The sequence below is a fragment of the Passer domesticus genome, chromosome 21 (assembly GCF_036417665.1).
Source record: "Passer domesticus isolate bPasDom1 chromosome 21, bPasDom1.hap1, whole genome shotgun sequence".
NCBI lineage: Eukaryota > Metazoa > Chordata > Aves > Passeriformes > Passeridae > Passer > Passer domesticus.
Window position 1 is genome coordinate 2,814,233 of NC_087494.1, and position 10,341 is coordinate 2,824,573.

The window sequence follows — 10,341 nt, forward strand, 5'->3', positions numbered from 1 at the left end:
GGAAATGCATGTTTTCAAGGTTCACCTTATGGACACTCGAGGAAAAAACATCAGATCCTTGGGGTTGTGCAAGCCTCCAGCTTCAGCAGGGCAGGACACTTGAGCATACCAGAAGAGAACATCCTGGTGCAGCCAAAATCCTTTCAGATTTTTGCCCTCCCTTGCCCTCAGCTGCTGCTGCTGCCCTGAACAGGAAATCAGAACCTGCTGGAGCCAGCGTGGCTGTGCCTGGGGAGCCCCAGTCCTGGGCCTGCTCCTCTCCCACGGGTCCTGCAGCTCTTAGGGGGATAAACCTGGAGCCTTCTGCTGCTGCATCCCAGCCAGCAATTCCAGGTCCCCACAGACAGTTCACGAGGGGGAGTGAGCCAGTCTTAGTACATTCCTTTCCCTCTGGAGCCATGATTTCATTATTCTTGAGAACTGGAGCTGGTGACAGAGTTCATCCCTCGACTCCAGCAAATGTTTCACTGCACAGAGCTGTAACTGCTGCACAGACCTCTCCCCCTCTCTGCTCTGCTGGTAATTAGGGACAATCAAACGGCTAATTAGGAAACTGCACCTTATTAAGACTCTTTTCCCCTGTAAGTAAAATTCAAACCAGGCCCTCTGTGAGATCCTCATGGAACAGGTTTGGGGTTATTTAATGTTTGGCTGGGAACAGGGAACAGCAGCAGAGCAGGGGGATGGAGACACATTCGTGTCCCCCTGAGCTCCCTGCTGACCATGGAGCTCGTGGGATGGGACTGGGAGGGTCTGGCAGTCCCCTGGGGCCCTGCTGCTCCCAGCTCTTGTGCCTTGGCCCTGCTCCCTCCAAAGACAGAGGAGAGCAGGGCTCTGGGGGTGACCAGGCTGTGGTGGGAAGATGGCTCTGCCCTGCCCTGCCCCTCAGCTCCAGGACAAGAGGGTCCCAGTGAGAATCCTGCGGGGTTCCAGCACGGATCCCACCGTGGGAGCCAGAGCTGCCACTGCCATATCAGCCCAGGCAGGTTCTGCTTTCCCACATGTTCACACAGTGACCCTGCAGGAGGTCCCAGATCTGTTGTGGCCACGCTGCAGGATGTGTCCCCTGCTCCCACCCGAGGCCACGCCGTCCCCAAGGGCGCAACCTCAGCATGTCCCACCCCACGTCCAGCTCCCCCCTGAGCAGGGGCTCCTGCACAGACCCCCCCAGCTCCCTCCTCCTCCCCAGTCCCCCAGCCCAGCAGCTCTGCAGGAATCATCATCACTTTATTGCAGCAATCGCGGGCAGCGCTCTGGGCACCTTCAGCAAAGCCTGTTGAGGGCTGTGACCCCCAGTTCTCCCCCACCTGGGCCCTGTGCCTTGTGAGTGGGGGGCCAGGGACCCCCTTCCTTGGTTCCTCACCAGTCCCCTGGCCCAGCCCTCCTCCTGGCTTGTGGGGACACCTTGGCAGCGGGGTGGGCAGCGGTGGCAGCCCGTGGCGCGCCGTGGGGCGGCACCGTGGGCGCTCTGGCCGTGCTGGCAGCAGCAAGCCGTGGCAAGGAGCAGGTCCCCGGGGTGCCCTCAGCGAGCGTCCCCCTCCCCGTCGGCAGCAGAGGCCATGACGCTGTCGATCCAGGCCGCGTAGGGGGCGATGCGGGTGTAGATGGCCGGTTTCTTGTAGTTGCCACAGACGCGGGAGCCGGCCGAGACCACCCCCTCGGCCACCCCGCCACACACCAGGGGTCCACCGGAGTCTCCCTGCAGGACCAGACCTCATCAGCACGGCCAAGGCTTTGCTAGGACACCGCCAGCACAAGGGGCACCCACCCCGGGGATGCCGTCCCCTCCTGCTCCGCTCCCCTCGCCTCTCCCGGGCGTGGGCGTTGTGCCCCTTGCCCCCTCCGTGGCTCCGTGGCGGGTGTGTGGTACCTTGCAGGTGTCCTTCCTGCGGGAGTCGGTGCACATCATGTTGCGGGTGATGGTGCCGTCGTGGCGCGTGCGGTCGTTGCAGACGTCGCGGCTGAGCACCGGCCGCTCCACCTGCTGCAGCCTGTCGGGCCGGGAGCCGCTGTGGTCCGTGGTGCCCCACCCTGCCACCTCGCACACCGTGTGGGCCGCCACGTCCCTGTCCTCCCGCTGGAAGGGCAGCACCCGCACGTCCGAGTTCAGCTCCGCTTTCTCCTCCAGCTGCCGCAAAGCCACGGGGGGCTCGGGTCACGGGGGCCAGCAGAGCCCAGGTGCCAGCAGAGCCCAGCCCTGGCACCGAGACCACCCCGGCCTCAGCCACCCTCAGGGCTTCACCTCCTGATTGGAACCCCAGAGCCCCCCAGCCAGACAGCAGAGCTGGAGCTGTGAGGAGGATGGAGGCACTTGGACACAGCTCAAAGCTTTGCTGGGGGAAGCAGGGATGGTCCCATGGGACCGGCCTGAGCTGGAGGATTTCCTCCAGCAGTCAGTGACCCTGCAGCGTGCCAGGGGACAGTGGGATTTGCAGGAATGGGGAGGAGGGTCCCACCAGCCAGCAGCTCACCTGCAGGAGGAGCAGGTCATCCTTGTTGTTGTGGATGTTGCTGCCAGGGTGGGGGAACTGGGCGCGCACTTGGTACAGGCGTTTGTGGGGCTCCGGCTGCGTCAGCGAGTGGGCACCCAGCAGCACCTGGAAGAGTTTGCCATCCCTGGAAGAGAGTCAGAGTGTGGGACACACACCTCGGGCTGTCACTACACCCAGCCACGGAAATGGGGTGCTGTGGGGGGGTTGGAGAGCCCAGCAGGGAGCTCTGGGATGCCCTACAACCACTGCCCAGCCCTCTCTGCAGGTGGGGGCTGAGTGCCACGCTCTGGCACTGCGGTCCAGGCTCTGGCACTGGGGTCCAGGCTCTGCAGTGGGATTTGGCCCGAGCCCAGCAGCCCCCCAGCCCCACTCACGTGTCCTCGGTGCAGTGGGCAGCGCTCAGCACCCACTGCTCGGCGATGAGGAAGCCCCCGCAGACGTGCTGCCCGTCCAGCTGCAGCGAGGCCATGTAGGGCTTCAGGTGGGGCCTGGCCTCAGAGCCCCTCAGGATGCGGCCCCGGGGCTGCCCTGCAGGAGAGAGGCCGGGATGAGGGGCACGGGGAAGTGTCACTCCCCTGGTCCCTTCCAGGACCCGTCCTTGTGGGCGGCACCAGCACCTGGCCGCAGGTGGAGGCAGAGCTGGGGAGCTGGGCAGGCACCCCCCGTTCTGTGTCAGCACCCTGGGGTGCAGGGGGAGCACTCACCATTCACCGGGGCCCAGAGGAGCAGCAGCAGAGCCAGGACAAGGACGGGAGCAGGGCTCGGCCCCATGGCTGCAGAGCCCGGCGATGCCTCTGCCCGGCTGGGGGTCTGCGGGGGTTTTGGGGTTTTGGGGTGCTCGGGGGCTGCGGGACGCTGCTCACCCGGGGCTGGGGCTGGGACTCGCTTTTATGTCCAGTTCGGGGCAGGAAAGGGGGGGGCGGAGGGAGCGGGGGGGTTTCCGCAGCGTGGGCTGAATGTTTTGAAATATTCAGCTTATAAAAGGGGTCAAGAGTTCCCGGCACAAACAGCGCGGGAGGAGGAAACAGCCCGGCCCAGCTGCCGGCCCTGGCACCAGCCGCCGGGGATTTTAATGCCGAAGAACTTCAAGTTTTTGGCAAAAGAAAGCTCCGGCAAATTCTATCCCCGCCCTCCCGGCGTGGGGGGCCGGTCCCCGGAGGGTGCTGGGTGCCAGCTCAGTGGGTGCCCAGGGACACAGACCCGTCACCCCTGCCCGAGGGGGTCCCGCAGGGCTGGGGGGGATGGCAGCCGCGGGGGCGGTGTCCGGGATGCCGGTGGCCGTGGCAGCCCCGCTCCCTCTGCCTTTCTCCCCGGTGCCACTAAGCGGAGCCACCGCCCCGGCTCCCGCCCGGTGCCGGCGCCTCCCCGAGCTCGGAGCCCCATCCCGGGCTCGTCCCCATCCCCGGAGCCTCTCACCGCGCCCCGAGACCTCGCTGCCTTCCCCCCTTGCCGCGATGGCCACCGTGGCTCCCCACGGCTGGCACCGAGCAGGGCTCCAGGGACACCCCTCGAGGGGCTGGCGCCCACCCTCTGCTCCTTTCCCTGCCCCAGGAGCTTTTCCAGCCCCGAGCTGCCGCGTTCCCTTTGTCCGGCTGCCCAGACCCCCCCATCTCCCCGACCCCCCAGGCCAGTGGTCAGCGGGTGGCCGGACACACCGGCCAGGAGGGGGTCGGGCTCTGGGGGTCCCCGGGGCTCGGGTGTCCCTCTGCGGTGGTGGCTTCGCCTCCCCGCTGTCCCCACGTGCTGGTGGCACAGCTGGGCAGGGTCGGGGCAGTGTGGTGGCGTCCTGGGAAGGGGCTGAGCCCGGCTCAAAGCCGGGATTTTCCGCAGGGAGAGCAGCTTAATGGCAGCTTGCAGGGATTCGGGATTTCCGCGTTAAAAGCGCCGGGAGATTTCTGCCCGCTTAGGGCCAAAAATGGAACAAGGGCACCGTGGGGAGCCCGGGCTGCTCAGACCCGGGACAGGACCGTGGGAGGGTGGTTCGGGGGAACAGGGGAGTGTGGGGTGCAGGGAATGGGGTGCAGGGTGGGATGTGGGGTAGGGCACAGCCGGGATCCTCTGCAGGGTCAGGACAGGGGCAGGTGGGGCTGGGGGCTCTGCCAGGAGGGGCTGGGAGCCTCCAGAAAGCAAAGGGAGCTGCACCCACCTCCCCAGGCCCAAATCGGGGAGAGAAGGATCCTGCTTGAGGAGTCCTTGGCACAAGGCTCGTGCTGGGGGTGTCCCTGGGGGCACTGGTGAGCGAGGGTCCAGGACTGCCCCGAGTCACCCCCTGAGGAGCCCTGGGGTGCCACGGGCAGGGCAGGCACTCCCCGGCTCACAGAGCCCGGGGGGGCTGGTAGAGCGCTGGGGCGGTGAATTTTGGGGTCACGCACCCCCGTGGTGTGCCCCCCCCCCGCTTGGCCACCCCTCGGGTCCCCACCAGCCAAGGCAGGGGAGGGGGCTCTGCCTGCCAGAGGGGCCTGGGGCAGGGGGCACCCCCCGCAGCACAGGGGGGCAAGGGGTTATCGGGGGCTCGGCGGTGGAGGCAGCCCGGGCTGGGGGCGGCCCCGGGACCCCCCCGGTGCCCGGGCACGGTCCGGGCTGCGGAGCGGTGCGGGGAGAGCTCGGTCCCGCCGCTGTCCCCGGCCCCGCCCGGCTCTTTGTCTCGCCTCGTTCTCCCCCCCGACCTCCCGACCCCCTCCCGACGCCCCCAGACCCCCATCCCTGGACCGACGGGGGCTCGGCGGGGGCTCGGCGGCCCGGGAGGGGCCGGGGGGCTGCGGGGCGGAGCGGGGGGCGGCGGGCGAGGGAGGAGGAGAAGGAGGAGGAGGAGGAGGAGGAGGAGGAGGCGGCGGGGGCGGAGGAAGCCGCCGCTCCCCGCGCTCCGCCGAGGCAGGAGCATCCCGGATCCCGGGGACATCCCCCCCTCGCCGCCGCTGCCGCCGCCCCCCGCCCCGGGGCCGCCGCTGAGGTGAGTGGGGCGCACGGACGGGCACAAAGGGCCGCTCCTCCTCCCCCGACACCCCCTCCCCTCCCTCGGCCCCGACCCCCGCCCGCGGCTGCGGCACGGTCCCTGCCAAGGGGAGGTTCCCCGCTGCGCCCCCGCCCTCCCGGTTAGACCCCCGGTTAATTCCCCGTTATTTCCCCCCCCTCCCCGCTCCATCCCCGTTATCCTCCCCCCTCATTTCGGTGCAGTCTCGTGGGGCTGGGCCGGCAGGGTTCGGGGAGCCCCATCCCCGGCACACCCCCCTCTGCGCGCCCTCCGCAGCAGCCTCGCCGCCTGTCGCGGTGGTGAGCGCCTGTCGCGACAGACGAGCCTCCGCCCCACCTGTTGTCACAGCCCCTGGCTCGGCTGGGCACCCCCGGGGCACTGGGGGACACCCCGGGGCGCCGGCACCCCCGGTTCCAGCTGTGTCTCCCTGGTGAGCGGGGGCAGTGCTGTGACCTGGGGGTGACACGGGGGTGTCCCTGCAGGGCGGGGGGTGGCTTGGGGGTGCTCGTCCCCCTCCGGGGTCAGGGACTTCGAGGGGTGACCTGGCTGCCCACCCCTGCCGTGTGGTGACCCCGGTGCCCCCACAGGGTGCAGGCACAGCCCGGTGGGACCCCCGCTCCTGCCCAGGACCATGATCCCCCCCAAGGAGAAAGCCCGCGCCCCCAAGGACAGCATGACGCTCCTGCCCTGCTTCTACTTCGTGGAGGTGGGTGTGGGGTGGGTGGGCACGGCGTGGGGGCTCTGCCCCGGGCCCTGGCACAGCGGGTCGGGCTCTGTGCCCCGTTCTGTGCCGTGCCATCGCTCCGGGGGTGTTTGGTCCCCGCTCTGTCCCCACAGCTGCCCATCGTGGCCTCCTCTGTTGTGACGCTCTATTTCCTGGAGCTGACGGACCTCTTCAAGCCGGCCAAGGTTGGCTTCCAGTGCCATGACCGGGCGCTCTCCATGCCCTACGTGGAGACCAACGAGGAGCTCATCCCTCTGCTGATGCTGCTCAGCCTGGCCTTCGCTGCGCCCGCCGCCTCGGTGCGTCCGGGCTCGTCCTGCTGTGGGCTTGGGATGGAGCTGGGGATTGGGGTCCGGGTGCCTGGCGGTGCCCAGCATCCATCGGGAGGCTCTGCCAAGAACCCAGCCCTCCCCAGTCCCGCCTGAGCCAGCGGTTCCTCCCCAGATCATGGTCGGGGAGGGCATGGTGTACTGCCTGCAGTCCCGGCTGAAGGGCCGCGCCGGTGCCGAGGGCAGCATCAACGCTGGTGGCTGCAACTTCAACTCCTTCCTGCGCCGCACCGTCAGGTTTGTGGGTACGTTGTGCCACAGCCTGGGCAGGACCTGGGGGCTGGAGGGGACGTGGGGTCACCCTGGCTGTGACAGCAGGAGCACGGCCCCACCCAGACCCTGGGCACTGCACCAGACCCATCCCAGTGTGTGCCCCAGGGCTGGGTGAGTCCTGGTGGGATGGGGGTGACCCACTGCCCCATCCCTGCCATCCCCAGGTGTCCACGTGTTTGGGCTCTGTGCCACAGCCCTGGTGACAGACATCATCCAGCTGGCCACAGGCTACCACGCTCCCTTCTTCCTGACTGTCTGCAAGCCCAACTACACACTGCTGGGCACGCCCTGCGACGCCAACCCCTACATCACCCAGGACATCTGCTCAGGCACCGACAAGCACGCCATCCTCTCCGCCAGGTACGTGCCAGGGGAGCCCTGTGCCACAGTGCCAGCCCTCCTGCCCCGTCCCAACCACGTCCCTTCTCCCTGCAGGAAGACCTTCCCATCCCAGCACGCCACGCTCTCGGCTTTCGCTGCCGTCTATGTGTCGGTGAGTTCCCAGCGCTGCCTGGCACACGCTGGCTTGGCACAAGTCCCATGCCAGGGGCAGCTGTATCCCTCTCCTGCTGGCACAGACAAGCTCTGCCCAATATTCCTGTGCTGGTCCTGGGTGTGTGCGGGCACCTGCAGTCCCACACGCACCCAAGAGCTCTGTGTGTGTCCAGAGCCGTGACTAACAGCCTGTTCCTGCCCCAGATGTATTTCAACTCCATCATCTCGGACAGCACCAAGCTCCTCAAGCCCATCCTGGTCTTCGCCTTCGCCATTGCTGCTGGCATCTGTGGCCTGACCCAGATCACCCAGTACCGCAGCCACCCCGCCGACGTCTACGTGGGCTTCCTGATCGGCTCTGGCATTGCCGCCTACCTGGTGGGTGCTGGTGCTGCCCGCGGCCCAGGGAGGGGCTGGGGGATGCTGGTGGGGCCACTTGGCTCCACACTCTCCAGAGCAGCTGTGGCCACCCCATCCCTGGGAGTGTTCCAGGCCAGGCTAGACAGGGCCTGGAGCAACCTGATCTAGCGGAAGTTGTCCCTGCCTGTGGCAGGGACATTGGACTAGATGACCTTTAAAAGTCCTTTCCAACACAAACCGTTCCAGGATTCTGTGCTTCCCCTTCCCACAGGCTTTCCATGCTGTTGGCAACTTCCGTGCCCCAACGGAGCGTGTCCCGGCGCAGGCACCGGCCAAGGACGCGCTGCGGGCGCTGACGCAGCGGGGCCACGACTCCGTCTACCACCAGAACAAGTCGGTGAGCACGGACGAGCTGAACCCGCAGGCGCGGCTGGAGGAGGCGGCACGGCCGGTGCCGCGTGAGAAGAACTCGCTGGGCAGCCTGAAGCGGGCCAGCGTGGACGTGGACCTGCTGGCCCCGCGCAGCCCCATGGGCAAGGAGAACATGGTGACCTTCAGCAACACCCTGCCCCGCGTCAACACCCCTTCCATGGACGACCCCGCGCGGCGCCACATGACCATCCACGTCCCCGTGGACGCCTCCCGCTCGAAGCAGCTCATCACGGAGTGGAAGCAGAAGTCGCTGGAGGGTCGGAGCATGACGCTGGCGGAGGAGGCGGCGCAGGGCCGGGCCGTGGGCGAGCCCGGCGAGGAGGTGCCCCCCTCGCTGTACCCCACGGTGCAGGCGCGCTCGGCCGAGCGGGCGGCCATGGGGCCCCGCGTGCTCATCCAGCCCCGGCCGGGCGCCTCGCAGCTGGTGCACATCCCCGAGGAGAGCCAGGCAGGCGCCGGGGCCGCGGCCGGCAGCGGGGCGGCCGTGCGGGCCAAGTGGGTGATGGTGGCGGAGAAGGGGGGAGCGCAGAGGGTGGCCAACCCCCCGCGCCTGATGCAGGTCATCGCCATGTCCAAGCAGCAGAGCCTCGTCTCTGTCACGCCCAAGCACTCGGAGACGTCCTCGTCCTCCACCAGCTCCGACTCCTCGCAGTACCGCTCGCCCTCGGAGCGGGACAGCTCCAGCATCATCACCATCGACGCCCACGCCCCTCACCACCCCGTGGTCCACCTCTCTGCTGGCAATGGGCCCTGGGAGTGGAAGTCGGGGCCGAAGGGGCCGGAGGGGCCTGACACCTACGAGCTGGGTGAGGTGGGGAAGGATTTCCACGGCTTCCGCCCAGCCAAGAGCGCCGGCGTCTCCCCTGGCTCCTCTGTCAGCGACATGGAGCAGGACGAGCTGCGCTACGGCAGCCTGGCCGCCATCCCGGGGGCAGCAGGGGGTGGTGGGGAGCGGGGGGAGGCCCCCCCCGAGGGGCTGCTGGCCACAGCCAGCCGCGACTCCACGCTGCGGAGGAAGCCGGCCGAGCGGGACGGGCCGGCGGACAGCGAGGTGGACCTGTACTACAAGAAGATGCAGGCAGGCCGCAGGTTTAAGGACTGAGCCCCGCTGCCTTGCCGGGGCCCCACGGCCCTGCCCTGATCTGGGGGGGCTCTGTGATGCTGGGGTGGCTCTGCAGGGGATGGCAGGATGGGCTGGCTTTGCTCTGGACCAGCACGGCCACGCTGCTCCTGAGCCAGCTGAGACCCCTCTGGGACCCCTGGCATGGGACCCTGCTCCTGCTCGGGCAGCTGGTGGGGCTCTGCCCCCCCAAGGCTGTGGGGCTGGGCAGCTCCAAGCACTTTTGACTTTCTTTTTCTCTCTAACACTGGTGCTGACATTTCCAAGGGGTTATTTTATTCCGGCTCTGGAAGTGGATGTCTGTAGGGGGGCGGGGAGGGACAAATGGTGCTGAAGGGCTCTGGGGGGGACTGGATTAAGGGGTTTACCAGGGGGAAGAGGCTGCTGTGGAGCAGCAGGCCCTAGCTCATGTGGGGGTTTGGGGGTCCTGTGACACCCCCCATCCTGCACCACCGGTCTGTGTCAGGGAGCCTGAGGGTGGCCAGGCTGGGAGGGGGGGTCTGCCCAGCGCCGTGGCTCTGGGCGTGAGAGGCTGTAAATACTGCAGGGACTGGAGAGAGGGGGGTGTTGGGGTGGGGGTGCAGTGGGGGCTGAGCTCTGCCCCGGGAGGAGCAGCCCTGGGCTGCAGCTGAGTTTGGGGGGAGCAGGGAGGGGATCTCCAGGCTGCGAATGTCGGGCAACAGCTGGAGCTGCTGTGGTTTGAAAAGCAAATAAACACGTGGATGTTCCCTGGCTGGGTTATTTTGGCAGGTGGGGGCAGCTGAATCTCACCACTTGGGGGGGGGTAGGACCAGGGCTCTGCAGGAATTCCCAGCCTTGGGAAGCAGTGGGGCAGCCATGTCCCCCCACACAGGACACTGCGCCGATGGCACCAAACTGCCACTGCCAATTGGATTAACAGTGGATATCCCAAAGCCTTTGCCTTGCAAACATATGGATTATCCACATAACCCCGACTCGGTGCTGGAAAAGCCACCCGGGATTAGCAGGGGGATTGTGGCAGCATCTCGTGGCGTGGGGGGTTATGGGGGGTGGGAGACGAGGGGTCCAGCTCCAACCAGCACGAGGGACCTGGGGCTGCTCCATCCAGCCGTGGTGCTGGGGACCCGGAGAGGGGACCCGGAGAGGGGACCGGGAGAGGTGAC

At 67.6% G+C, this 10,341-nt stretch overlaps 2 protein-coding genes across 3 annotated transcripts; one reads left to right on the plus strand and one right to left on the minus strand.

The window, feature by feature from the left end:
- Nucleotides 1-1,208: 1,208 nt before the first annotated feature.
- Nucleotides 1,209-3,359, minus strand: LOC135284571 (complement factor D-like). The gene is made up of 5 exons (XM_064396157.1): nucleotides 3,197-3,359; nucleotides 2,867-3,020; nucleotides 2,472-2,616; nucleotides 1,871-2,128; nucleotides 1,209-1,699 (listed from the first exon to the last, which is right to left on the minus strand). The coding sequence occupies exons 1-5, from the start codon at nucleotides 3,261-3,263 to the stop codon at nucleotides 1,523-1,525; spliced, it is 801 nt and encodes a 266-aa protein (XP_064252227.1). The 5' UTR covers nucleotides 3,264-3,359; the 3' UTR covers nucleotides 1,209-1,522.
- Nucleotides 3,360-3,361: 2 nt separating this feature from the next.
- Nucleotides 3,362-9,925, plus strand: PLPPR3 (phospholipid phosphatase related 3). 2 transcript variants are annotated; one of them, XM_064396128.1, is made up of 8 exons: nucleotides 3,362-5,442; nucleotides 6,051-6,169; nucleotides 6,301-6,486; nucleotides 6,632-6,761; nucleotides 6,954-7,149; nucleotides 7,225-7,282; nucleotides 7,489-7,662; nucleotides 7,916-9,925. In XM_064396128.1, the coding sequence occupies exons 2-8, from the start codon at nucleotides 6,095-6,097 to the stop codon at nucleotides 9,176-9,178; spliced, it is 2,082 nt and encodes a 693-aa protein (XP_064252198.1). In that variant the 5' UTR covers nucleotides 3,362-5,442; nucleotides 6,051-6,094; the 3' UTR covers nucleotides 9,179-9,925. The 2 variants fall into 2 exon arrangements, with proteins under 2 accessions (XP_064252198.1, XP_064252199.1); XM_064396129.1 differs by lacking the exon at nucleotides 3,362-5,442 and adding an exon at nucleotides 5,700-5,893.
- The last annotated feature ends 416 nt before the right edge of the window (nucleotides 9,926-10,341 follow it).

Coding starts and splice junctions, on each gene's coding strand:
- LOC135284571 (XM_064396157.1), bottom strand. CDS start 3,263: ATGGGGCCGAGCCCTGCTCCCGTCCTTGTCCTGGCTCTGCTGCTGCTC. Junction 3,021..3,196: donor CCTCTGGGCCCCGGTGAATG/GTGAGTGCTCCC, acceptor TCTCTCCTGCAG/GGCAGCCCCGGGGCCGCATC. Junction 2,617..2,866: donor GCCCACTGCACCGAGGACAC/GTGAGTGGGGCT, acceptor ACTCTCTTCCAG/GGATGGCAAACTCTTCCAGG.
- PLPPR3 (XM_064396128.1), top strand. CDS start 6,095: ATGATCCCCCCCAAGGAGAAAGCCCGCGCCCCCAAGGACAGCATGACG. Junction 6,762..6,953: donor CCGCACCGTCAGGTTTGTGG/GTACGTTGTGCC, acceptor TGCCATCCCCAG/GTGTCCACGTGTTTGGGCTC. Junction 7,150..7,224: donor CACGCCATCCTCTCCGCCAG/GTACGTGCCAGG, acceptor TTCTCCCTGCAG/GAAGACCTTCCCATCCCAGC.